This window comes from Pteropus medius, unplaced genomic scaffold, assembly GCF_902729225.1.
Source record: "Pteropus medius unplaced genomic scaffold, Ma_sr-lr_union100, whole genome shotgun sequence".
NCBI classification, from domain to species: Eukaryota; Metazoa; Chordata; class Mammalia; order Chiroptera; family Pteropodidae; genus Pteropus; species Pteropus medius.
Window position 1 is genome coordinate 4,435,226 of NW_024349225.1, and position 25,857 is coordinate 4,461,082.

At 38.5% G+C, this 25,857-nt stretch overlaps 1 protein-coding gene and 2 pseudogenes across 2 annotated transcripts in view; 1 reads left to right on the forward strand and 2 right to left on the reverse strand.

Annotated features, from left to right (window-relative positions):
• Window positions 1-1,144: 1,144 nt before the first annotated feature.
• LOC120617794 (uncharacterized) lies at window positions 1,145-1,262 on the forward strand (annotated as a pseudogene).
• Window positions 1,263-18,103: 16,841 nt separating this feature from the next.
• On the reverse strand, window positions 18,104-18,219 carry LOC120617806 (uncharacterized; annotated as a pseudogene).
• A 4,388-nt stretch (window positions 18,220-22,607) lies between these two features.
• The window catches only part of SWT1 (SWT1 RNA endoribonuclease homolog), a 126,923-nt gene continuing 123,673 nt past the window's right edge, over window positions 22,608-25,857 (reverse strand). For both annotated transcript variants that reach the window (XR_005656954.1, XM_039881240.1), the window contains one exon: window positions 22,608-23,391. Coding sequence is in view for 1 of the 2 variants with exons in the window: in XM_039881240.1 (XP_039737174.1) it covers window positions 23,343-23,391 (49 nt within the window). In the remaining variant the exon portion in view is untranslated. The remainder of the gene's footprint in view (window positions 23,392-25,857) is intronic.

The following is a 25,857-nucleotide window of genomic DNA, read 5'->3' on the forward strand; positions in this document are numbered from 1 at the left end:
TAATAGAAACAGAGCAGAGTGGTGGTTACCAGGGGCTGGGGCACAGGAGAGATGGGGAAATGTTAGTCAAAGGGTATAAGCCTTCGGTTATAAGACGAATGCGTTCTGGGGATCTAATGTACAGCGTGGCAACTATAGTTAATAATAATGTATTTTACACTTGAAATTTACTGAGAGAGTAAATCTTAAGCAAGCATTTTCACCACAAATTCAAAAAAGGTAACTGAAGTGACAACTTTGTTAATTAACCTTATTGTGGTCATCATTTCACAATATATACATATTATCAAATCATCATGATGTATACTTTAAATATATTACAGTTGTCAATTACACCACAATAAAGCTGAAAAAAACACCAAAAGTGAATATATAGTTATAAGACATCATGTTGTATACTTTAAATGTATACAATTTTGTTTGTCAATTATATGTCAGTAAAACTGGGGAAAATAAATAAAATAAAGAAATAAAAGGAAAAACAAAATGAATCTATCTGAAAGCCATTTGCTGATATTTTTAATCTCCTAATTCAGAAGGATCCATTCAGAATAGTTACTTCCTATTATGTTACAGGGTTTATAATGTTGCCCCTGAAAAAAAAATCTAAGTTAATATCACACAATTTATAAAATTCACTCAGACATTTCTCGCCTTCTCTTACTGTATAACAGAGGACAGTGCAAGATTAGTATTTTATTCACTATAAAATTTAATAGTACTTACTATATCAAAGACTGTACTAAGAGCTTTTCAGCTTTAATTCATTTAATCCCAATAAGCCTACTACGTACTATTGTTATGCCCGTTTTATAGATAGGAAAGCTGAAGTTTAGAAAACGTGTAGCCAAGACTGCTGAACTAGAAAGTGGCAGAAAGGACACCGCAAACAATGCCCTATGAAATGCCAAAACTCAACCTCTGCATCACTGCACTGTAAAAATCTGGTAGCATCCCAAACCTTGAATACACTCGTATTGGAATGATGCTTTTCTACAGTTTGATCTTGGAAAGGATGAACTGAGAATGGCTGGAAAGGATGAACTGGGAATGGCTGGCAGCCCCCAGGACCTCCTAAACGTAGAGAGCCTCTGACTTGGTCACATTGTGCACACTGTGTGGGAGATAAGAAATAACCTTTTGGGTCTACAGCCATGCCACCCTGAACGTGCCTGATCTTGTCTAATCTCGGAAGCTAAGCGGGATTGGCCTGGTTAGTACTTGGATGGGAGACCACCTAGGAATACCGGGTGCTGTTGGCATTTAAAAAATAATAAATAATCTTTTGGGCCTTTTAGGAAAGTGTTCACTTAAACAGTGATTGGAGACATTTGAAAACTAACAAAATGTGGGGAAAAAAAAACAGTAAAAAAAAAAAACTGATTTAAAAGCATAAGAGTGAAACAAATCAGAGTGATTTGTGTGTACTCCCATTTACATTTATTGTCTAACATGATATCAAATTGCACAGATTTTGTATGTTCATTACATATATTTTGTTTTATAGCAACAAGTTCTTCCCACTAGACCTCTCAGACCACATTTGAGTTACTACAGTGGAGAAGAAGCAGAGTATAGGCTTGGCTGTCATCTGATCTGCATTTCAAACCTGATACACCATTTACTGGCTGTGTGGCCTTGGGCAAGTTATATAAACTCTCTGACCTCAGTTTTCTTACCTATAAAATGGAGGTATAAAACAACAGGACATGTCTTAAATATTCCATAGAATTTAATACATGTAAAGTACATGGTACTTTACTATTATTTGTATCAAGATGTAGATGAGTAAGCATGGTCATTATGATCGGTTTTGAAAACTTAAAGCAGTTTTTTTTTTTTAATTACAGGAAAGTAGTGTCCTCAATTCCCTCTATTTTGTTGCTTTGTTTCCAATTTATAGTCTCACCTCTACACACACACACACACACACACACACACACACACACGCTATCATGTGACGAACATATTCTTCAGCAAATACAATAAGTTGCTAAAAGAAGAAAAGAGAATTAAAAAAGCAGAGGGCTGGAGTAACAGAAGAATGAGAGCAAAAGGAGGAAGCTCTTTTTAAGTTTATGAAACAATCTCCATTGACATGTGGCAGAAACAGACCCAGCATTGTGAACAGAGAAGGGAAATGTCTTTGTGAAACTTCTTCCTGGAGTAAAAGGGCAGAAATTTTACTGAAATGAACCATCCATAGATGGTTGGAGAGAAGGCCTTGTCCAGCCTCTAGGCAAGAGTACTCATCTCGTCACACACAAATACTCAGTGTCCAGATACAACCACCCTAATTCACCATGAGAACAGCCATGACATCTAAACTAGGAACACATTAACATTAATTAATTTTAGAAGATCGAACAGAGAGAACCAAGAGATATAGTTCTAGGGCTTAAATACATGATATTAAATGTGTGTAAACTGAGGATAACAGAGGCCTTCAGTGAAGTGTGTAGGGACAAATTAAGTGCTCGGTAATCCTTGGGCAACTCTAGTGTCGATACTTGTTTTATCATAGGATCTCAGCTTAGAAGAGCAATTGAGCTGGAGAGCAGGTGGGCTCAGCATCTGAGCCTATTGAGAAAAAGACGGTGCTTCTGGGGCGAGAGGGCAGAGACACAGGGAACCCTCCCAAGAGCTTGTATTGGGATCTTCACAAAGTTGGAAGAGTATTCGTTATGTTTGTTTGCAATTTATTATAGAAGAATATTGTCGATGGACCAACTTCTAATGGGTAAATAGTTGGCAAGACATTTACCATTGAGTCACTGTTTGTTCCTGGGAAAGCTATTTAATCTCTATCACTTCAATTTATTGGTCAATAAAATGTGGGAGGGACAATGGCCTCCCCTGCATCTTAGGAATATGAGATGGACGAGGAGGCCACTGTCCATCAGGAGAGCTGCCACCCGAGCACCAGTGAATCCTTCAGAGTCCGTCAGGAAAAACTCTGCTGCGCCACCACGACTGCCTGTGGAGGAGAGAGCAGGAGAGGGCGCCGGAATCTCTTGTCGTTCAAAAAAGAAAAAGAAGAGTGGCTGAGGGAACTGAACGGCCTGACATGTCAAAGGGATTTGAGACAAATTATGAAAAATGAGAGAAAATATAAGACACAGATGGAAGCACGGACAATATCCAAAGAATGAAGACAAAAACATTCCAAATGAGTTTTGCAACCCAAAGGCATAAATAAAAATAACAATTGAAATTGGGAAGGAAGCTTCAAAGAGTGGAAGGAGGTTAAAGTGAAAAAGGCAATGTTAAGAAAATCGTAAAAGTTTATTTTAAAAAATAAAAACATGAGAATATAATGAAGAACAAAAAATTAAACAGTCACGAATATGGAGGACGTCCTTTTGGGGTCTTTCTGGTTCACCAAATTTTAATTCCTTTTCCTTCAATAAATGATTTTAAGTTATTACCCATTTCTCCTGACTTTTAAAAATTGCCTTACAGGCTATAAAGCTGGTATTTTTTTGTTTTAATGGTAAATGTAAACTGACTACCTGAAGAATGGTGGTCCATATGGAGCAGAATAAAATGATAACCCAAGAACAAGATAAATGTGTCCTGTGCTGTCTGGAGAGAGAGATGCTAGGACTCATTTCTATCTAGAATTGAAATCATTGCTTCAGGAGTTCACCTAAAGGTGAATCAATGAAATGGATGAATTATTTTAATGTGTAAAATTGAGTACAAGATCCTGCACCCACTATAAGGGAACAAAAATGAAGGAAACTAAAAAAAAAAAAAAGTAAACTTTGCATCTCTCGATGCCATGTTGTAACTGTCCCTGTGCAATTCCACAACTGCCCTTGGCAGGTGTCACTGTGTAACTGTTCCTTGCCAGGCCCTATTGCAGACCCCAAATGGATGAGGAATTTCTTCCATTGCTGAGTGGTGTTCTTCAATTGTAATTTTACAAGAAATGAATAAGTTAGCTCCTTTTTAAATCACACCCTAGGCAAACTAATAAACCAAAATAATTATAAAATTAGCTATAATTATCTCGACTAATTATGGATATGTCATCCAGGTGTCATTTTGGTTCTGACCACCAATCTCTCTGGCCACAGGTAGCTCTGTCAGCATTTCAGATCTAATCTGTCTACAGGGACTTCATGGCTTTATCTGTTGTCTGATTCTGGGTACTTTGCACATGTACATGTATACACACGTGTATGTGTATAGTTACATACAACACATACAACATATGTCCATACACACTTTCTAGATGACTGTGCTGAATTTATTTAAAAGTCAGTCACTAAATTATAACACTTTACTCCCCTAACCGAAAAAGTTTTTTAACTGTTTCTATTGTCCTCTATTCCTCAGTGCTGGTCTGTAGAACACAGGAAAAAACTACTAGGGAATGAGTTAAAAATAAAGATTTAGATTTCGTCGTTCTGAAGTAAGGCCTGGAAATCTATATTTTTTAAACATATTTCCTATTCAGGGTACAAGAATGGACAAGAGGACATGCAAATAGGGTGTAATTGTTACCAGTACAAACTGCCTCAGCTCCAGTATTAACTCCCACTTTTGCTCTCCGTGTGGAGCGAGTTGCTTTTTCTCTCTCTGCCGTACATGCCCAATGTGGGGCGAAGGAGGAAGCGAGCCTGTGGCCCTGCGATGAGGATTAAATGAGTTAACACCTGTTAATCCTTGAAATTATTAGTGAGTCCTCAAAACTCTTAACTATTTCTTGCCTTGTGTATGTTTATGCATTGTTTTAAGGTTTGGGTTTTGGGGTTGGTTTTTTTTTTCCAAATAAGCATGTAACTATTTTTTTTTTTTTAAATTAACCCTCCTTCCCCTCGAGGGACAGGGTCAAGGTGGTGGGTGAACACCCCCCATGGCTGCATGGATCATGGCATTCCCTCCTCCATAGCTGTGCTGTGTGACCTTGGCTTTCCCAGTGTTCCTCCTGTGGAGCTGCCCCTCCCAAATGGCCCAGCCTCTTGGACTCCTACTCCTTTAGGGCGGGGCTCAGGGCAACAACCACCATAACTGATGGGCCACAGGCCACTTCCCTGCTCCTTTCTCTTTTCTCTCATATCCCAGACTATTCCCTAGGCCCCTGCCCCGCCCCACCCCATTGTGCTCATTATTCAGACTTCTGAGCCAGTCTTTTAGTGTACTCAGTTCTAATTATATATTAGTTTACTAAACTAATGGAGGCAGGATCCATGTCTACATGATTCATTCTTGTATTTTAGCTCCTACCACTATTCTTGGCACATAGATGGTACTGAGTGACACCTTTTAAATGGACAGATGATCGAATGGCTACCCCCATCCACCAGGCTACTCCAGGCCACCTGACTCCACTGACTGTCTCAGGTGATCCACCCACGGCCAAGTGCAGCCTGCACAACAGGAGGGTTTATTTATTTTCCCTATGGCTTAGTGTAGAGGAGAAATTCACATACACATCGAATGCCACTACCTGGGCTATTCCCCCAGGAAACAAAGCAGCTCCGTCTCTGAGCTGGATCCTGTACTGCCACTCTGCAACTGTCCCCATGGCTGCGGGAACGAAAACAAAATCGCTCCCCCTCAAAAGGAGCCCCCACTCTTCAACTCTCACCATTCCAATGGAAACACCTTTGAGCATTTTAAACCCTCCGACTCCTTCCTGCCACCCTACTCCAGACAGACCCTGCCTGAGAGGCCCATGGACCAGCCACCTCTCCCACCTCAGCCAGATAAAATGAAATGGCAACATGTTCAAATTAAGCTTAAAAGGTTTCTGTGATTCGTAGGTTAGTCACATCTAATAAACTGTTGTTTATCAGAAAAAAATATTTTTTTCTAACCAAAATAATCCACATATATTAGTTTTGAGCTTCTTGGATGAGATGTGCAGAAACAGATATTCTTTCATGCTAAGGAAGCAGAGAAAGTGAAATGCTCCAAATTCCAATCTATCAAAATATAGGTATTTTATCCAGCTCCTGCTCTTGATCTTTAGCTCATTTATTTCCATCCTCAAGAAACATATTGATTCAACATTATCAAGTAGAAGATAGAGAAGGTTGGCACGAATTTGTTCTGACTCACTTTGCCACCTCTGATGTGCTGCTTCCTCGCCTGTTATATTTTATGTTTCGATATATTGGGTTCATTTTTGAGTTTCCCTATTTGGGCCTCAGATTTTTGCATAATTCTTCAGCATGGAGAAAAAAAGAACAACTAAAATATGTGCTTGCTCACAAGTTATTCTTCTGATCCTAAGAACTATACTTGCTTCTCTCTAATCCTCCCTTCTTAAGTACACCTCTCAGAAGTGACTTCATGCATCTTGCAACACACCACACCCTTTAAAGTGGAGGCTTCGTGGGGCAGTGACTAAAAGCCTATGCTGCTTTGCATAACGCTACCAGTTCAGTTTAGTTCAGTTCCTAAAGCCACAAAGCATGACCTTTGTGTCTTAGGCTACATATAAAAACAGAAAAAGCCATAGCTGCAGGATTTTCTACATTCATTTAATGTCATTTTAAACTGTTGTAAATTTTGCCTTCTCTATTTGCCACCACCAAGGAGGAGGCCCGAGGCTCTAGTACTTGATCTAAATGACAGTATCCTCCACTGCTGTTTCCACATCTGCAGAGCTCATCTTAACACAGATTCGTCTGAGTGAAGTACCCTTGTCCCCTTCTCATTACCCCTTTTCTCCAATCTTAATCAGTTGTTTTTAGTCTGAGAGAATTTTGTCTAGCCACACTTCAAAGTTTTGTAGCTGCAAAAAAAAGCTGGCACAACGAGGATTTTAACCCAGATTAAGAACATATTCAAGCAAATGCAATTAAGGCAATTTTTTATTTTTTCGATCCAATGTTTGGTTATGAAAAATATAGTAGATAAATGATACAGGGAAGGACGAAAAAAAAAAAATTATAGAGAGTTGTTTGCCAGGACCTATGATTTTTTGTTTTTACTAGTTCCTGCTCATCTCTTGAACTCCTTTATTTAATGTATTATATTTTAATCAACTAAGGCTGTTAAATTCAGGCATAATTTATGGACTGTAAACTTCATGTTTCAGGTGTACAATTTAATGACATTTAATAAATCCGCAGCCACTGAACTACACTAGAATATAGTTTTAAAACATTTCCACCATCCCCAAAAGGTCTCATATATATTTCTTTGACTTCTTAGCAAGAAGCTTAGTCTTTGGACCACTTTTCCTTATACTCACTTCCTAGATGATCTCATCTGGTCTCCACATTTTAAATAGATGTATAGCGATGACTCCCAAATGTATATCTCCACCCCAAACCTCTCCCCTAAACCTCAGACTCATCTCCTCTTAGATGTCTAATAAGCATCTCAAACTTAGCATGTCCCAAATTGAGTTTTGATCTTCTCCCAAAACTGTCCTCCCACAGTCTTTCCTAACTAGTTAATAGCAGTTCTTTATTCCAGTTGCTCATGCCAAAACCCTTGGAGTCATCTTTGAGTCCTCTCTTTCTTCATACCCAACACTCAGTTCATCAAGCAATCCTATGACTCTACCTGCAAAATATATCCTGAATCCAGCTGCATCTCATATTTATACTGCAACTACCTGGGTCCAAGCCACCACATCTCTTACCTGGAATATTGCAACAACCCCATAACTGGTTTCCTGCTCTTACACTTACTCTCTACTCTCTATTCTCAACACAGGAGCAATCCGAGTGATTCTTTTAAAACTTGTCAGAACATGTTATAAATCTACTCAAGATCCTACAATGACTTCCTATCTCACACAGAACAAAAGTCAATATCCTTACAGTGGCTCACTTGTCCCCATTAGCCCTCCAATCTCAATTCTCCCCCTTGACCACTCCACTTCAGTCTCACTGGCCTCCTTGCTCTACCTCAAACACATTTGGCTCAGAATCTTGGCATTGACTATTTCTTCTGCCTGCAGGATACTTCCCTAGAAAACTGTTTGGCTTATTTCTTTGTCTTTGATGAGTCTTTCCTGAAATCTTACTTCTCAATAAAGCCTATCTTCATCACTCTATTTAATACCATAAATTTCTCCTGCACTCTCAATCCCCCTTACCTTGTTCTGCTTTTTCTTGTCACATGGAATTTTCCACTCTTTAACTTAATAAGCGGATCCTAAGTTAGTTAACAAGAAAAAGCAACGGGCAAAGGAGAGTCAAGATCATTTTGAAGGGGAATGAAGATGTTACCCCTACCAGATATGAAGCTCATTATAAAGCCACAATCATTAAAAAGGTTTTGCAATGGCACAGAAATGGAAAAATGGGACCAATTCAAGAGAATAAAGGACCCAAAAATAAATGTACGTCTACATAGGAACTTGGGACATGACATGTTAGCACCACAAATCATTGAAGAAAAAAAAGACTATTGAGGAACTTGTGCCAGGACAATTGGCTTTCTATTTGGAAAAAGATAAAATTAGAACCCTTTTTTACATCAAACACAAAGTAGATTCCAGAGAGATTAAGGAACTAAACAACAACCACAACAACAAAAACAACTTTCAAACCTTGAAAGAAAATATATTTATGGCATCCTGGTAGGAAAAGTTTTTATAAACAAGACAAAAAAAATGTATGACCATAAAGGAAAATCCTGAAATATTTGTTTATATTAATATTAAAAGTGATCTGTATAACAGGATACACAATAAACCAAGTTAAAAGAGATGCTACAATCTAAAAGATGATACATATAATTGAAAAAGGACTGGTTTACAGTATTTATACATTTTTTAATTGCAACTAATAAAAATAATTCAATGGAAACACTTTTAACATTTAAAATAAAATTTAAATATTGACATATGTGAATAGTCAAATTAATTCACAAAAGAGAAAATTCACCTGGCCAGTATACACATGAAATATGTTCAGCCTTACTGAATAAATTTGTGATTAAAATGATGATACTCTCCAACTGGCTCCACAAAAAGTAAAAATAAGTCTGATAATACAAAGTATAATTCATAAGGATGTAGGGGAAGTGAGGCTATTATATACCCCAATGGGGTATGTGCATCGGTCTAACTACTCTGAAGGAAAATTTAGCAATATCCAATAAAGCTGAAAAATATATGTACTGTACAATTTAATGGGTTCACTTTTAGAAATGTACCTAGGGAAACTATGATTGATATATGCACACAAAATTGCAGACAAGCATGTTCACTGCAGCTTTGCTTGTGATTGCAAAATATAATGGGAAATAATTTAAATGTCCATCAACAACACAATGTACAGTAAGTTGTGATATTATATGCATTAAATTCATCATAACAGTACATTTCAAAAACATAACTGTAAATTTTTTAAAAAACAATGTACAAAGCCATATACTGAATAGATACTAATTATGCTAATTATTATAATATAAAATATTATTTATAAATATAAGAACATCTACTAAAATGGAAGACGCATAATGGAAAAAATACATATGCTCTGCAGTAGATCACAGATATGGCCACAATTTTCCTCCCCTTCTAGAAATCTACTCCCTCTTACAGTATGACTTTACCACTTCTACCGAGAAGCAAAGTCTATTTTCCCAACCCTTGAGTCTGTTGTCTTTGTGACACTCATTCTTACCAACAGAATGCAGTAGAAGCAATGTTTTGCCAGAGGTCCTACACACTTCAATTTTATTCTCTCTTCTAGAACCTTGCGGCTACTTTGTGAATAAGCCTGGACTTGCCTGCTGAGTGATGAGCAACCCACGGCCCAGTCAACCCCATCGCCTCGGCCTACAATTAGCTAACCACCAGACGCATAAATCAGCCCATACCAAGACAAGCCAGCATGCAGTTGACCTACCACTTGACTGCAGACACAGGAGCAGGGCCAGCTAAGATCAGCCCAGCCTACTGCATATCAGCAGAACTGCCCAGTGGACCTGCACACACATGAGCAAAAATATGTGGTTGTTGTTTTAAGTCACTTAGTCTCTGGGGTGATTTTTTTACACAGCAATAGATAAGTGATGCATACACCATTTTCAGAACAACAATAGTTTAAGGAGAGAGAGAAGGGAGGAGTATCGGGCGGGGAACACCTTCACCTTTTAAATTTAATTTTTTAAGGATTTAAAAGTCCTCAAATCTATGTCAAATCTGAATAGTTTTACCTAGAAATCCATTATATAATTTTCAGAATTACTCTCGATACTTGAAATGTTGCCTAATTTGTTTAAAGAAGCATGCCACCATCCTTGCAATTTTTGTCATATTCATACAAATATGGTAGAAGTAGACATGACTAAAAGATTTCCTTCATCATTTGGTTCTCATGTAGACTGGCTACAAAGAAACATCAGGCCACTTATGTAACCGGCCTCATGAGCCACAGTGACTCACAGTAACCAAATATTATGGTGACACCTCATTCTGTGGCAGCATATAAACAAGAGTAAGAGAAAAATATCAAATCCTCAATTAGTCAAAGATCAAGAAACAATTTTTCTTTCATAAATAAATATTTTTAGGAGAGAACAAAAACAAACTATTATCAAAGATACTCTTTGACTTATAGGTTAAGTTGTAGGATCAGCACTGAGTCAAGCTAATCTTCTCTTGTTCAATATCAAGGTAGGAGAGTGGATGTATACTTTTACAAAATATTTTCATCAGACTGAAAATAAAATGAGTTTCTAGTTGATCTTCATTTTTACCAGAAAATTAATTTAACTGTGCATCCTATCCAGCAATGCCGCTTTTACTGAAATAGGATTGTTTATTTCAGTTTTGCTGCATTTTAATTCCAAGATTTTAAAAACTCATACTGCAAGAGGACATGGGGTTAGGAACTGTAAAGAATCTACGCAAAATCAGACCAACCCCAAAACCCCAAGTTCCCAATGCAATCTGTTGAAAAAGTTCCATTCATCTTTATAAGTCAAGATATTTTTAAGGAGCCAACGTCCCTGATTTTGATAGGACCCTTTCACTCCACAATCAAATTAAATGAAGGGCGCCATCTATACCTAAAACTTTGGGTGAAAATATAAGCAAGCAATAACCCATCTCTCTGCCATTTAGAGCTAGGAATACAAAGGCTTCCTGTACACGAACGACAATGGAAAAGAGTGGAGCTAACACAATTCCAGGTGGCAAGAGATGAGAAAGGGCATTTATGGCCAAAAGACAAGGTCAGGAGAGGGGATCTGGAAGAACGTGATGTGCAAACAGACAAAACACAGTAGAAAGTGTATACTCTGAAGTGAGTCAAGTCATATACCAGCCAGGCCAGTAGGATAATAAATTAAGGCAATGTGTGGCTGAAAATGAATCAATTTAATTTAAAAGGAGCAATAAAGCTAACCCCTTAAAATTTACTTATCTATTAAATATATTACACACCTTTTTTTCTTTCTGTTTCTTCTACTATCCATAAGGGATTGTGATAGTTTGTTATCAGCTTTTTAGCTTTAATTTCTAACAAAAAATGACTTCAGAGCTTCAAAAACAGTGTAGCGGAAGGTAAATATGGCAACGTACACCAAATAGCAAAATCACCTATCCCAATATTTGAGAAAAGAAAAATAAAAAATATATAACAATATTAAAAATGTAAATAGTACTTAATATGTGCCAGGCATTATTCTAAGGGCTTTAGACATCTTAACTCATTTAAAATATAATATCTTTATGAAAAACAATACTACTATTATCCCCATTTTACAGATGTGGAAACAGAAGCGCAGACCATAACTAGTAATTAGCAGACCTGAGATTTATTTGATCGCAAGCAGCTTCTATCCACAGCTTTTGTCTTTAACCACCATACTACACTTCTTTCAAGTAGAAGAAATAGGGAAATATACAATGTGAAAAGAAAGAATAAAAAGCCTTCAGTTACCAGACAAGGAAAGCATCTAAGTTTATGCCATAAACTTTGAAAACAGGCCTTTAACAAAAAAAAGGGGGGGGGGATTAAGAGTGGGCACTAATTTTGTTCCCACTTATCAGAAACAATATTGAATTAACATTTTGAATCAAACAAATCCAGGAAACTATTGCTAACACCCCTCTCCTCCCTCCAAAATTTGGATATGTGAGAAAATGGAGTTTCTAGGTAACATTAGGAGGAGTTAATTCTTCAGGCTTTGTCATTTTCCAGGACTTCCAGAAGAACTGGAAAAATGAACTAAAGCCTGAGAGAATCTGTCCAAGAATAAAATACACTCCAAACTACTTCGATTGATCTTTTATAGAATATTTAACCAAATCTCAGATCAGAGAACAAAGCTCAAGTCTTTTAATAAAGATGTTATGTGGTTCCAATCTCAATGTGCAGCTTATAAACTATACTCTGGATGGAAGCAAAGCAAATCTCAGATAAGGTGGAGAATGTCCAGAAGAATGTACCTACATCAAGACAAATTAAAATTCTGTGCACACTAAAGCAAGATAAAAATTAATGACACAGCAATGGCAAATACACAGAGAGGATAAAACAATGAAATAAGATGAAAAAAGAATCTGTAAAGTTAAGAAAACAAATTGAGCAATAAAACCTCACCACTGGAATAGGGGGTCTATAACCTATGACCCATGGGATAAATCTGGGACACCACTTATTTTTATAAAATATTGTTGGAATGCAGCCACATCTGTTTGTTTATGTATCATCTGTGGTTGCTTCTGCACTGTGATGGCAGAGTTGAGTAGCTGCAAGAGAAACCATATGGCCCGCAACACCCCAAATATTTATCGAGGGGCCCTTTACAGAAAAAGTTTACCAATACCTGCACTAGAGAATTACTACATTATAAACAAGCGGGCCCTCCTGTCCTGCGCAGTTCTACCCCATCTCTGAGCTGCTTCTTTCCAGTTACACCATGAAAGTGCACTAGTGTAAATGCAGTGTGAGTTGGTGGGTCACAGTTTGCCCCTTCCCTGAAAACGACCACAGTATTACATGCCTTGAAAAATGTACACTTTTCACCCTCAGCTTAAGCCAAGCATCTTTGATAATATATAATAACAGCTAACATTTATTTAGCACCATCTGCTAGCACTGTTTATAAGAATACAGTCACATGCAGCATAATGACGTCTGGGTCGATGGACCACATATACAATGGCGGTCCCATTTGATTATAATGGAGCTGACAAATTCCTATTAGTGACGTCACAGCACAACACTATTCTGTTTCTTAAATAAATTAATGTAGCCTAAGTGTACAGTGTTTATAAAGCCTACAGTAGTGTACAGTCACGTCCTAGGCTTTCACATTCACTCAGCACTCTCTTACCTAAAGCAACTTTCGGTCTGGCAAGCTCCATTTGTGCTGAGTGCCCTATACGGGTGCACAATTTTTTATCTTATTTATGGTATTTTTACTGTACCGTTCAGATTAGATATGTTTAGATACACAAATACTTACCATTGTGTTACGACTGGCTACAGTATTCAGTACAGTAATGTGCTGTACAGGTTTGTAGCCTTGGAGAGATAGACTATGCCTCAGAGCTAGGTGTGTAGTACCTATCCCAATTAAGTTTGTGTGACTGCACTCTATGATGTTTGCACAACGACGAAAACGCCTAACCACACATTTCTCAGAATGTATCCCTGTCGTTAGGTGACTCATAAAGGTAGCGGGCAAATAAAGTGTAGGCCATGTAGCCTCAGTAGACCATACTTCCCTATTGTATGATAATTCTCCTTTATAGATCAATCTGAAAATGAGGCGAGGAAGGAGAAAAGTCAGCCTCACCACTTTCATTCTACTTCTATATAAGCATGTTTTATTGGAAGCGTCTTTGCTGTAAACATTTTAGAGATTTATTTATTTCATTAATTAAAAAAAAAAAAAAGATAAGGCTCTAAGTTTGATTATTGAAGATTTATAATTTTTTCAAAAGGTTACAAAGTGGAGTGCAAAATTATGTGTTACTACTTTAAGCTTGGTTAGGAATAAATAGAAAGCACAATTTATGCTCACTGGCTGTTGGACTGGAATTACAGCTTTGAGGAAAATCTCCCGCTGGACTAGCCTGTTACCAACGCCTCAAACTCCTAATGCAAGCTTCCACTGCTCCCTGGGTGTTTTTATTATTGTTATTACTAAACAGACCTTAAGTTTACTCATTTGAAAATAATTATACAGTATAGAAAAAATTTTTGTTCAGAAATAAAATATCTCAGAACGTACATACCTCTTTGTAATATTGTCACGATTTTGTATATTCTCTGTTCACTACATTTCAATTTTAATTGCATTCAAGCACCCAAGACATAGCAGAACATACTTAGATATCGTTAGCTAATAAACATTTTAGCATTTATTCTTCAAACATTTATCCAACCCAAGCCATGCTTTCCGGCACTGTGCAAGGTGCTGGCGACACCGACGAATAAGCCCCAGGATTTGGGGAATTTAGAGTCGAGACTACAGATAAGCTCTTCCAAGGTGGATATGTAAAACGGGAGAGAGAAAAAAGTTTCTTCTCCTGTGTAAACTGATCATTTGGTGATTGCCTGAAGCATTTTTGAGAATTCTAGGGAAGAGTCAGGGATAAGGGAAAATTACCGAAATCGATTAGCAATGTCTACTATGAAAATGTGTGATTTGTTTCATATTATACATTCATGATTTCCTGTACCATTAAAAGAAAAAGACCAAGTATGGAATACTGGATATCGACATTTAAGGTATGGGTGAAGGAAGGGGAAGAACATTGACTAGAAAACTAGTCAATGGCAACAACCTAGAAGCTAAAAAAGAGAGTGTTTCCCGGAGGAAGTGGAGAATAGTGTCAAATGTCATATTCCTTGAAGAAGGAAGTTTGGTAAATTGAGTTTCATTGAAACTTTCCTGAAAGCAGTTGCAGTAATGGTGGAGTAGAAACTTATGAACAGAGACTAAGCAAATGAGAAAATAGATACGACCTCTATTTCTAGATATCTAAGGTTCCTCACACTTCACACTGTTCCTCAATATATAATAATGTGTATTTGGTTCTGAGATTATACTTTTGTTCACAGTTATATATCCTGAAGTTGCAACTTCTAGGCTGGGCTCTTCCATTATATCCAGATCTCCATTACACCGTTTTTCTCTGCCAACACAGATAATTCTAGGAGCCTGCCTCAGTATTCCGATGCTACACTCAGACACCTACTTGGCCTTTTTTTCTAAATTTTTTACCTTTATTTTTGCAAAATAGAATCTTCTGTTTCAATACTATGAAATACCCTATACACAATATTTTACAACTCCCAGGATATCTGACTAGCATTCAGAATGGTTCCCCTCCGCTAAAGTTCAATAATGAGTTTGGAGTTTTTGATTTCTAATTTTTTTCATCAATATTTTAAGTTTTTTAACAATGTTTTAGAATTTACAAAATCCTAAATTTGGTTCCGGAAGTCTAGTGTAATTAATTCACTGAGGAATACATCATCTAAGTCACACTGCAGTGGAAAAGAAGAAATAAACGTGATTTCTCAATGTGAACAGTCACTAACATAGGAGATAACTTTATATTCAATTTATAAGAGTCGCAAAACTAAAGATATAATGGGGTGGGTACAACCAGATGCAATAGTACCCATCCTTGGTCAATTTGCCATACCTCACTGGTGAGAACCTGGAAATACAGCACTTCCGCTCACATATCAAGGCCTGTTCTAGGGAACGCAATGTTTCAGATTAATCCGATTTTACCACACTTTTACACATCTGAACCAAAAATTAAATCAGGAGTCAGAGAAATAGGAAGAAGCTGACTTGGAGAGAAATAAACCATTAACAGAGAGCTGAGGGTTGTGGCCTAGAGTCAAAAAATTGATTGACTTGCCTGGATCACAGTTTTCGCTTTCGAAAAATGAGGGAGTAGAGTTAGAAGGTCTCTAAAGTTCTTTCCTGTTTAAACCTCCTATGCCACTGAGAGTCCACAATGATAGGAAAGCAGAATAAGATACCAAGAGAAATTAAAACCCAGAAGATTAGCTTCAAACTCAAGCATGAATGCTAAAAGATACCTATCTTTGAATTTCACTATCAATGACCAGGATGGGGTTAAGTACATAAAAGATCAAAAGGTCAAATCATTTGTTTTTTTAAATCATCAAGAGAAATCCAATTCTGAACAGGTGTATCAAGTGACAGTTTACATTTACCAAAATGTTGAAAGAGTACCTCACTGTACTTGTCATTTAAGTTAAGCAATAATTATTTGTTCGATTTTTACTATGTTCCAATTGTACCAAGCATTTAACATAAATTATCTCATTGTATCCTCATAACAATTTAGGGGAGGATTCCATTATCCTCATTTTATAGAAGAGGGAACGAAGGCTTAAGGAAATGAAATGTCAAAGTGGCAGTACCAGGCTTTGAAGTCACTTCTCTTAATCCTTGTGGGAGTGGAAGTGTGACATATGGGAGCTGAGCAGTTGTTGAATTTAGGAGAATAAGAACTTGCTTGTTCTAGTAAAATCAGGAAAAGTGAAATTCTGCTTACCTGGTGATGCTGGAATGAACACCCATCAGGCACTCAATGCAATCATTGACAGCTGATCGATCAAGCCTGGAATTCAATGGGATCATTATCAAAGATAAGGAGAGTTTGGTTGTGACAGCAATTGTATTAGGTAGTCAAAAAAAAGGTGTTATTATCCTTGTTTTACAAAGGAGCGAACAGTAGCTCAACAAGGATAAATAATTTACTGAGAGTCACACAGCCAGTAAGGGAAGAAGCACGTACACACATATAGGTCTCCCAAAGCCAAGTCCAGTGCTCTCTCCACAGCACCTCAAAATCTTCCCAAAGATGATGCTCTGTTTAATTCAGGGAAGGTCATTCACCTGTATTACTTCATTGTTCATATTCTTACTAATTTAGCAAGACTATCTTGGACTTTCCTCCAATCTCAAATATTCTGTTAAGTTAGATATTTGTGACCTTGATTATAGCCTTGAACTAGACATAGCACTGCTCTACTGTCTCAAGGAAACAAACTGGATTCTCCTAGCCACAGAACCTGGAAATAACACAGTGTTTATGCATGATGAGGCAGTGATGTTATTAGTGCTTCAATATCACAGAAGGAGATGATCACGCAGAGTGAGCTCTTAGAGCCTAAAACAGGCCTGGGACTTGGAAAGAACTCCGTAACTATTTGCTTAATAAGTGATTGAATAAACACAACCACAGTGAGCATTCCTGGTTTAGCGAGTAGTCTCCAGGTTAGGAAATATAAATCCCAAGGGTATATTATATGATCTGCTGGGATGTGGGGGGAAAAATATTAAAACTTTTATATAAAATTGTTATTTCATTTTTTAAAATTTTCTATTTAATTTTATAATGCATATGATAGATCAGCATAGTGGTACATATAAATAATTTATGAATAAATATATAAATATAATCATACAAACATTAGGATTATATTATAAAAAAGGTTTTTTATTGACTGGGATGCATAATAAAAATTTTTTTTGAAACTTCTGGTTATGATCAATTCAGCTGCTTTACCCTCAAATGAGCTCCATTAGGGCTTCGAAATACCTATGCAGTGGTTCCCAAGCTTTAGGGGGCATATGAATCATCTGAGTGGCTTGTTAAAAATGCAGGTTCCATCCACAGACATACTGACTCAGTAAACCTGTGACAGGGTCCAAGAATCTTTTTTTTAACAGCCAGGTAATTCTGTAGCAAGTGATCTCAGGAGAAACAAAAATCCAAAAGGTTGCTACCTTTAGCCTCATTTGACAGAAGAATGGATTTTGGCAAGGTTAACAAGTTACCAGAGATTTTCCATCACATTTTTTCTAAAAGCTTTGAAGCCTAAAAGAAGAAAGTTTCTTTATAATTTCCCAACAATCCATCGTCCTATGTGTAGGAGAACTAAGTTTATGATCTTGATCCTATTCCTGCAATGAGGTTCACATGACTCACAAGTTGCTGAGAATAAGGTTTCATCCTTGCCAGCCACTGTCTTGTTTTTGTTGACAATGAGCTTGAGGGGTCCACTGATGACTTACCTATCCTCTGCTGTAATATTCTACTCACAATGCAAGTTAATTAAAGATGAGGACTTTTTTAGTAATTTTTTTTAAAATTTATTATTATTTTTGCCTACAGCACCTGGTCTTCCTATGTGGTCTCCCACCCAAGTACTAACCAGGCCCGACCCTGCTTAGCTCCTGAGATCATACATCGGGCTTGTTTAGGGTGGCATGGCCATAGACCATGGACCATGGCTCCCCTGGGGCGCGAACCCACGACCTTCTGTCGGTAAAGCAGACATGCTAACCGCTACACTATGGAACCATGTCCAAGATGAGGACTCTTTTAAATATAAATACTCTGAAATATTTATGTAGACTTTTACTTCTCATGACCTCAATTGGAAGGTTTGGGCTAAACATTGCTCAAATCTTTCTTTCCCAAGTGTTACAAAAGATAACTGACCACTGCTTTCAGCAATGCATAACAGTCATTTACATAAAAGGCAGCTCCTGGCTCTTCCGTGCCAGAGCCATCTCCCACCTTCCACATCTTCCACTGTTAACTCATTTGCTTCTCATGTTAAAGCAAGTGTGTCACCCTTGGAAAGTCCACACTATCCCCAACTATAGTGGCTATTAGGGGCATGAAGAAATGAAGCAACTTTGTGGTACACAACTGTAAGTCTCAAAAATCCAGTTCTGAAAGCCACAATAATTACAGTCCTTCCATCTCCCTTTAATTGCTCGCTTTGAAGGAAGCAAATGATTCGTCGTGAAGACACTCACGCAGGCCCACAGAAAGGCTGAAGGCAAAATGGAAGGAACTGAGGCATCCAGCTAATAGCCATGTGAATGAGCCATCTTCAGCGAAAGATACACCATCTTGGAAGTGGACCCTTGAGCCGCAGTCAAGCCTAAAGATGACTGGGTACCTGGTTGACACTTTGACAGCAACCTCATGAGAACCCCTAGGCCAGAACCACCCAGCCAAGCCACTCCCAGACTCCCGACTCTCAGAAATTAGGTGAGATAATGAATGTTTGTTGTTTTAACTTAAACACACACACATACCCATACGGCAGCAGCAACACTCTTAAAACTCACCTCTGAAATACAGTGCCCAAACCATCCTCTCAGAGATTTGTCCTTTAAGAGAGTCTGGCCTGCACACCAAAACGATGTTTTGTATTGTATTTTGTTGACTACTATTCCTATATCGACAAACCTACAGTTGTTACCAAGAATTAACAAACCCCTCCCTTCTCGTTGCCTTCCTGGATCTAATCAGGAGGGGAATGGTAAGTGCTGGAGCAGCTTTGGGCTTTGGATCTGGTCCTTAATCATGATCTTTGTTAAGTGTTGGCCTTTCATATCAAATCATTCTGACCTTGAACTATTCACCAAGCTTATGTTTAAGTGACCTATAAGCTACATGCAATTCACCCACACAATAAAGAAAGTGTGACCATTGATCTCTAGCCTCTGGGAGCTCCTTCGTGTCTATGAGGAAACTAGATTGGCCTGTGTGGTCTGTTGAAGTGACAGTCATGCTACTATGTCACTGCCTCTATCTTATTCTGTTGAGATTTTTTGGAATTTACACAAACAGGTGAGGAGAGGAACCATGTATTTCATTTTAGCCTAAAAGGAAGCAAGGAGGATTCTAATTATTCAAACAAGTCTTTGGACCTTAACGATATCTCTTTGTGACTATAAACATGACCAGTAAATTCTTTGGCAGGTGCGGCATACCAATATAGTAAGATAAAAATCAGCCTTGTTTTTATTTGCTCCATATGGGCCTGGGAGCATACTCTCACCACAAAGTTCATTCTCTAACTTCAAAGAGAATTCCGTTGTAAAGAAATGTTGAATTTATAACTGAAGAATGAAACTAAATATATGCCAGTATGGAATGATCTTTGGAAAGACTTTTCTAAAACTTCCTTGTCTGTTTTGCAAATCGTAGGATTTTAGTTTGAAATGGGTGCTGCCCCCATGAAATGGCCCAGATACAACCTAGTAGCCTTTTGGATAGAGGATGCCCCCTTCTCAGTGTTACGGTCCTTCGTTTTATGCATTTGCTGTGAGTTTCAACAAGATGAGCATTCAGTGATTCATTATAATTGAATCCCATGAACAAAAGGCAGAGTACGAAATAACTTTCGTTTTTAGATTTTAACAGTTATTTTTCTTTATGCCATAAACCTTCTTAATTGCTGGAAATGCAACTTAGAGGAGTTGGGTTGCCTTCTTGGTCATGCTATGGGCCATCCTCACCATTCCAAACAGGGCCAAGTTGAACCATTCCGCCACTAACTACCTATGGGGCAGTGGGCCTCAATTTCCCTGTGTATATTGAAAGATTTGCACTACATGGTGTTTAAGCTCCCTTCCCATGGTAATGTTCTATGAACTCCAAACACTGCAAACGATTTATTACGATAATTTCTAACCTGGCTACAGCCATGAGATATGAAATGGGAAGAACAGAAGTGAACAATTGGACCTAGTCCTCTATTGATCAAATATCTTTCCCCTCCTTTGAAAATGTGAGTTTTCTAGTTTTTTCTTTTTGAAAATGTAAACCTTATTCTAGTTTGATGCCTTATTCATTAGAGGTCACATACTGACCACCTACAGACTTTCTTCAGCCCATAAAGATGATTTCTTTATCGTCCACAATCTAGAAGGACCAGCCACCCCAGTTTGCCTGGTATTCTCGTTTTAACACCAAAAGACCCACATCCCAGTGAAACCACTCAGGCACAGACAAACCAGGATGATCGGTTACCCTATTGAAAATGTCACTCTAAGAGTTCGTTCTGTTTTTAATTTTGAATTAGTTGCCAAGACTTAAAAGTCAGGTGATTTCACAGAAGAGTCAAGATTGCTGCCTCTATTTAAAAACTGAAATATCATGGAGCCTCCTTCATAACAACAATAAGCAAGAGCTGAGCAAGGCCTGCCTCATTAGACACATCATGCTATTTCCAGGGTCCCACTCCCTGCCCTGCCACTCCAAACTACTTCCCCAGAGTGAGGCTGAACACCAACCAGTCATCATTGTCTTTGGGCTGCTGTTTTTCTATGGTAAAGTGAAATATTCCCTATATCTCTTTCAGAAGAGACAAAAATGAAAGACCTACCAACAGGAGCAAACATATTTGAGTGTGTAGAAGTGAAGACGACTTCTGCCTATTAATAGACCTGGTGGTACACAGCCTGTTGGCCTCTCAAGGCACTGAGCTCCTGATGCACCTAATGGGTTCTGTCATTTGTAGTTGGTGGTTGGTGGTTAGTACCTTCACTCAGGAACTGGGCAGTGTTGGCCAATGTAGTCAGGCTGCTAGCACCCCGGAAACATTATTAAACCAAGTCTTAAATACTTAATCCTTCCTGATAGGAACTCACTTCCTGCCATTGCTTCTGCCCCACGTAAAAAACAGATGATAAACCTTATTTTTCTTACCAGGGATTTCTTGAGTATCAGCCTCTCTAACAAATTTCTGCGATTCATTAATCCTGAAGTTATCCAGGACTCTAAGCCAACACCTATAACCTAGGGTTGGTGATTGATTTTAATATTCTTTCACATGGAAATATTTATAAAACGGTCATTTTCCGCATTGAAGAAAATGGCGATCTTTACATTCTTATCTGTGGTTGGTGGGAAGTTAATCCTCATCTAAAAATTCTGAGTAAGCAACTAACCTGAAGGCAGCAGAGATTCTCAGCTTCATACAGGCAGGGATGCTGCCCTTTTTTTTTTTTTTTGCTCATCACTTCAATCCTAGCAAACAGCACATCCCTGGCCCATAGTAAGTACTCGAGCAGCATTAACTGAATAAATTAATGAATGTGTGAGTGAAGAAATAAACATTGCAAAAAAACGGAGTAAGCTTTGAAGTTGGAAGGATATGAGGTCAAATTCTAGTTTCTAATCTTAGCTCCGCCTCTTCCTACAGCCAAGTATCTTTGAACAAGCAGTTTCTCTGAGCCTTAGTGTCCACGTAGGCATAATAGAAATAATAGCTATGCCTCAAAGGGAAGCTATGAGGTTTAAGGACTAGCACACAGAAGGTACTCAGATAAGCTATTTTTAACTATAAAGTACTTTAAAAGAAGAATTTAAAAGCCGTAGAGAGTTTTCAGTCTCCTAAATTTGATAAAATCACATTCTTAGAAGCACATTCTAAAATTTCATTTAGGTTTTTTCGTATCTCTATATTTTTAGTTGAGCTTGGGCTCCCCAATCATCATTTCATATAGCTATTTTTAAAGTTGGATTTTAAGTGTTAAAACAGATAAACCAACATCTATAATTGCAATGGTTAAGAATAAAAAGAATTTGTGGGTTTTATCTTTCCAATAAAATGAATTAAATAAAAAAAAATTATACACACACTGCATTATGTGATCTGATGTAATGTATACAGTACATTATGAAAATATTCAGTCAAATAAATAAGCTTTTATGGATTTTAAATAATAAAAAAATACTAGAGTTTAATAACCACTGCCCTAAATTGGAAACAAATGTACAAGGCCAGCTATGAAAAATAGTGCGCAGGCAGACCGATCACACACTTTTCTTGTAGATCTATAAGGTATAAAAACTCCCACTCTCCAGGAGGTCTCAGATCATGGCTTTATTGAGCTTAGCTGGTCTGAGATTGGTGCTTTAGGAATGGTGGTGCTATTCAGTCACAAACATGCTATATTGCATCTTTGGGGAAAAGTAATTGATCCGAAATTGTATAAATACTATCATCAGTACTATGTACAAGAGACTCTTGACTGTTTGCCTGGATTTTAGCGTGACCTTATTACCTGGCAAATGTGAACTTGAAGATTCATTTACTTTTCTTTATCAGTTCTCTCTCCATCCTGTCTTTACCACCATACCTGTGTATGGTGGACTGACCCCTCCACGTTCATTCTAGTCTCCTTCCAATGCACCCTCTCATATAGCAGAGACTGGAAAGTTAAAAGCCACATCTCCCAGATGTCCTAGCAGTGGGGTTTTCATTTTAATTTGTTCCACTAATCAGAAGTACTGGCATGACAGCTGGAAGATCAAGTAAGCAGGAAGATATGCTTCAATGTTTGGCTCTTTCTGCTGGTCGACACCAGGGTGGCAGTGTCTGGTTCTTCTGGGGCAGTTTCCTGATCTTGACAGTTCTTGACCTCCTTCTCATGCTGGCTTTCTGACCTTGGCAGTGGTGGTTTGGTCTCAGAGCCAGCAACTGGCACCTCAGCTTCTCAGTTCAGCTATAGGTCTCCCCATCAAAGAGCAGTCTCTCCCTCAGAGGTCCAGTCAGTGTGTGGCTTTCGAAGTTGTTCTTGAAAGCTCAATCTTGTCAACAAAAGTTCGTTGCCATCAATATAATGTCAACAGGAGACACCAATCTGGGGTACAGAAAAAGGAAAAACTTTATTCAGGTGAACAGTTTGCAAAACAGGGATGCACTGAAGTCTCTGCTGGAAACCAAAAATGTTCTCCACTGAGACAAAGGTTGGCAGGGGGTCGGAGGGGGGATGTTTTATAGATAAAGTTCCTGCCCTGGTCCCCAGTTGGTTCATTTTTATCCAAACGAGGAATCCAAATTTGAAGAGTTTGATTGGTCCAAATAGCACTGTCCTGATTGGTTAGCTTTAGACATTCTGATTGTTGTGGAGATGCTCTGACTGGTCAGTATTGATGCAAATGAGGATATAGCAGTAAAGTTCCCATTGGACAGGGTGGGTCTCAGGCCATTGTTCAAAAGAGGATACCAGGAACTCCTTTATAAGAGTTGACTCAGAAGGCAGGAACACAGTGCAAGAGACAAGGCTCAGTCTGTAGCTTTTCCCTGAAATGCAGCATGTGTGAGGTCTCTGCAGGCAATGGCTGCTAGACTCTGGTTATAAATTTGGGCTCAGTTAACCAAGAGGATATATTGCTTCTCAAGATCCACAACTTGGAGGCTATTTGTTCAGCCTTCTTAATAATTCTGTGAGCCACATGCTGTAACTAATCCCTTTCAGTTTAAACTAGCTAAAGTGGATTCTCTTCTTTGCAACTGAACCCTGACAGATATAACCCTTAACTCTTAACTATTGAGAACAATTCTATGCTGAAGTTGGTTAGGAGATAGGCTTATTCGTTCAATCGGTACACAGACTATGGGCCCGGAACTGTTCTAAAATGTGGGGATGTTGTGATAAACAAAGCAGGTAAGGTCAAGTACTCAGAGAACATTCATTTAAGGGAGAAAGACAGAAATTCTCCATGTAAACAAGATAATGTCAGAGATAAACATAATAAAAAAATTAAATCAGAGTAACATGATAGAGAGTAACTCCGGCAGGCAGGGAGAGTCGTGTTGGATGGAGTGGTCAGGGAAGGCCTGACTGAGGAAGTGATATTTGAGTGGAAACCTGAATAACAAGCTGGAGTCCACCCTGTGATGACTCGTGGGACTTTCCAGGAGAAAGAACTGGAAGAAAAAGGCGAGAAGGTGAGAATGAGCTTGGGTACAAGGGCAGAAGAAAGGCCAGTGTGACTAGAGCTTAAAGTACACAGAAGAACAAGGCAGGAGCCCACTTCATTTATTCACTTGTATTTGTCAAGCATCCTCCCTATGCACTGGGCTCTATTCTGGGTCTTGCATTACAGCAGTGAACAACAGAGACAAAAATTCCTGTTCTCATAGGGTTGCATTCTAGTGGTGGGAAAGACAGGAACAATATACAAATAAATAGGTAAGACACATATTGTATTAGATCAGTGGTCCTCAACCAGAAATGATTTTGCTTCCCAAGAGACGTTTGGCAATGTCTGGAGATAATTTTGGTTGTCAAAACCGGGGAGATAGTATTTAGTGGGTAGAAGCTAGGGATTCAGCTAAACATCCTACCATGCACAGGGCAATCATCCCAAACAAAGAATTATCCCCAAATGTCAACAGTGCCAAGGTCAAGAACTCTGTATTATATGGTGACAAGAGTTATGGAGGAAAAGAGCAGAGAAAGGTGATAAGGGGAGGGCAGGGGAGGGCAGACGGAGGGAGACGAATAGTTCAGGGAAGAATACAGCAGGAATATGACATCTGCACGAGCAGCTAAGGAAGTCAAGGCAGTGAGCTATGCAGATATCCACAGGAAGAACACCGTAGGACAGGAAACAGCAAATGCAAAGGTCTCAGAAATGAACACATTTGGCAAGATGCAGGACAGCAAGGACACTGGACACGAATGTGCCAAGGGCAGAGTGAGCAAAATGGGGAGAAACAGAGATGGAACCGAAAAGGTTACAGGAACCCTGAGCTTCAGTTTGTGCTCTGAGTGGTCAAGAACCAATCACCAACTCATCAGTTAAGGAGCCTTGGGCAGAGCGGTGACGTGATTTCCAACCTCATTTTTTAAAGGGATCCTTCTGGATGCTGTTTGGGAAATGACTCATAAGAGAATCAGGGCAGAAAGCTGGGAGACCAACCGGGTGGCATTAAGTAAATGGTGAGAGAGGAGAAGAGATGGTAAGGATGACAACCAAATTTCTGGCATGAACAAGTGGAAGCTCTGAACGGCTGTGCGCAAAGATGCGGGGAAGCAGCTGGGAGGCAGGGGAGATCCGGCACTCGTGTTGGACCTGTTGAGTTCAAGATCCAACCAGAAATCCAAATGGAAATGTTGCAGACCATAGACTATGAGTCTGGGGTTTACAAGAGAGGTCTGGGCTGGATATGTATATCTATTGGAATCAACAAATGGACAGTATCTAAAGCCACAGGTATAAAAAAAAAATCACGCAAGTGAGTGTGGAGAGAAGTCTGAGGCCTAGAGAGCTGATCCGGGCCCAGGTTATAAAGAATATTTATCAAACTGCTAGAAATA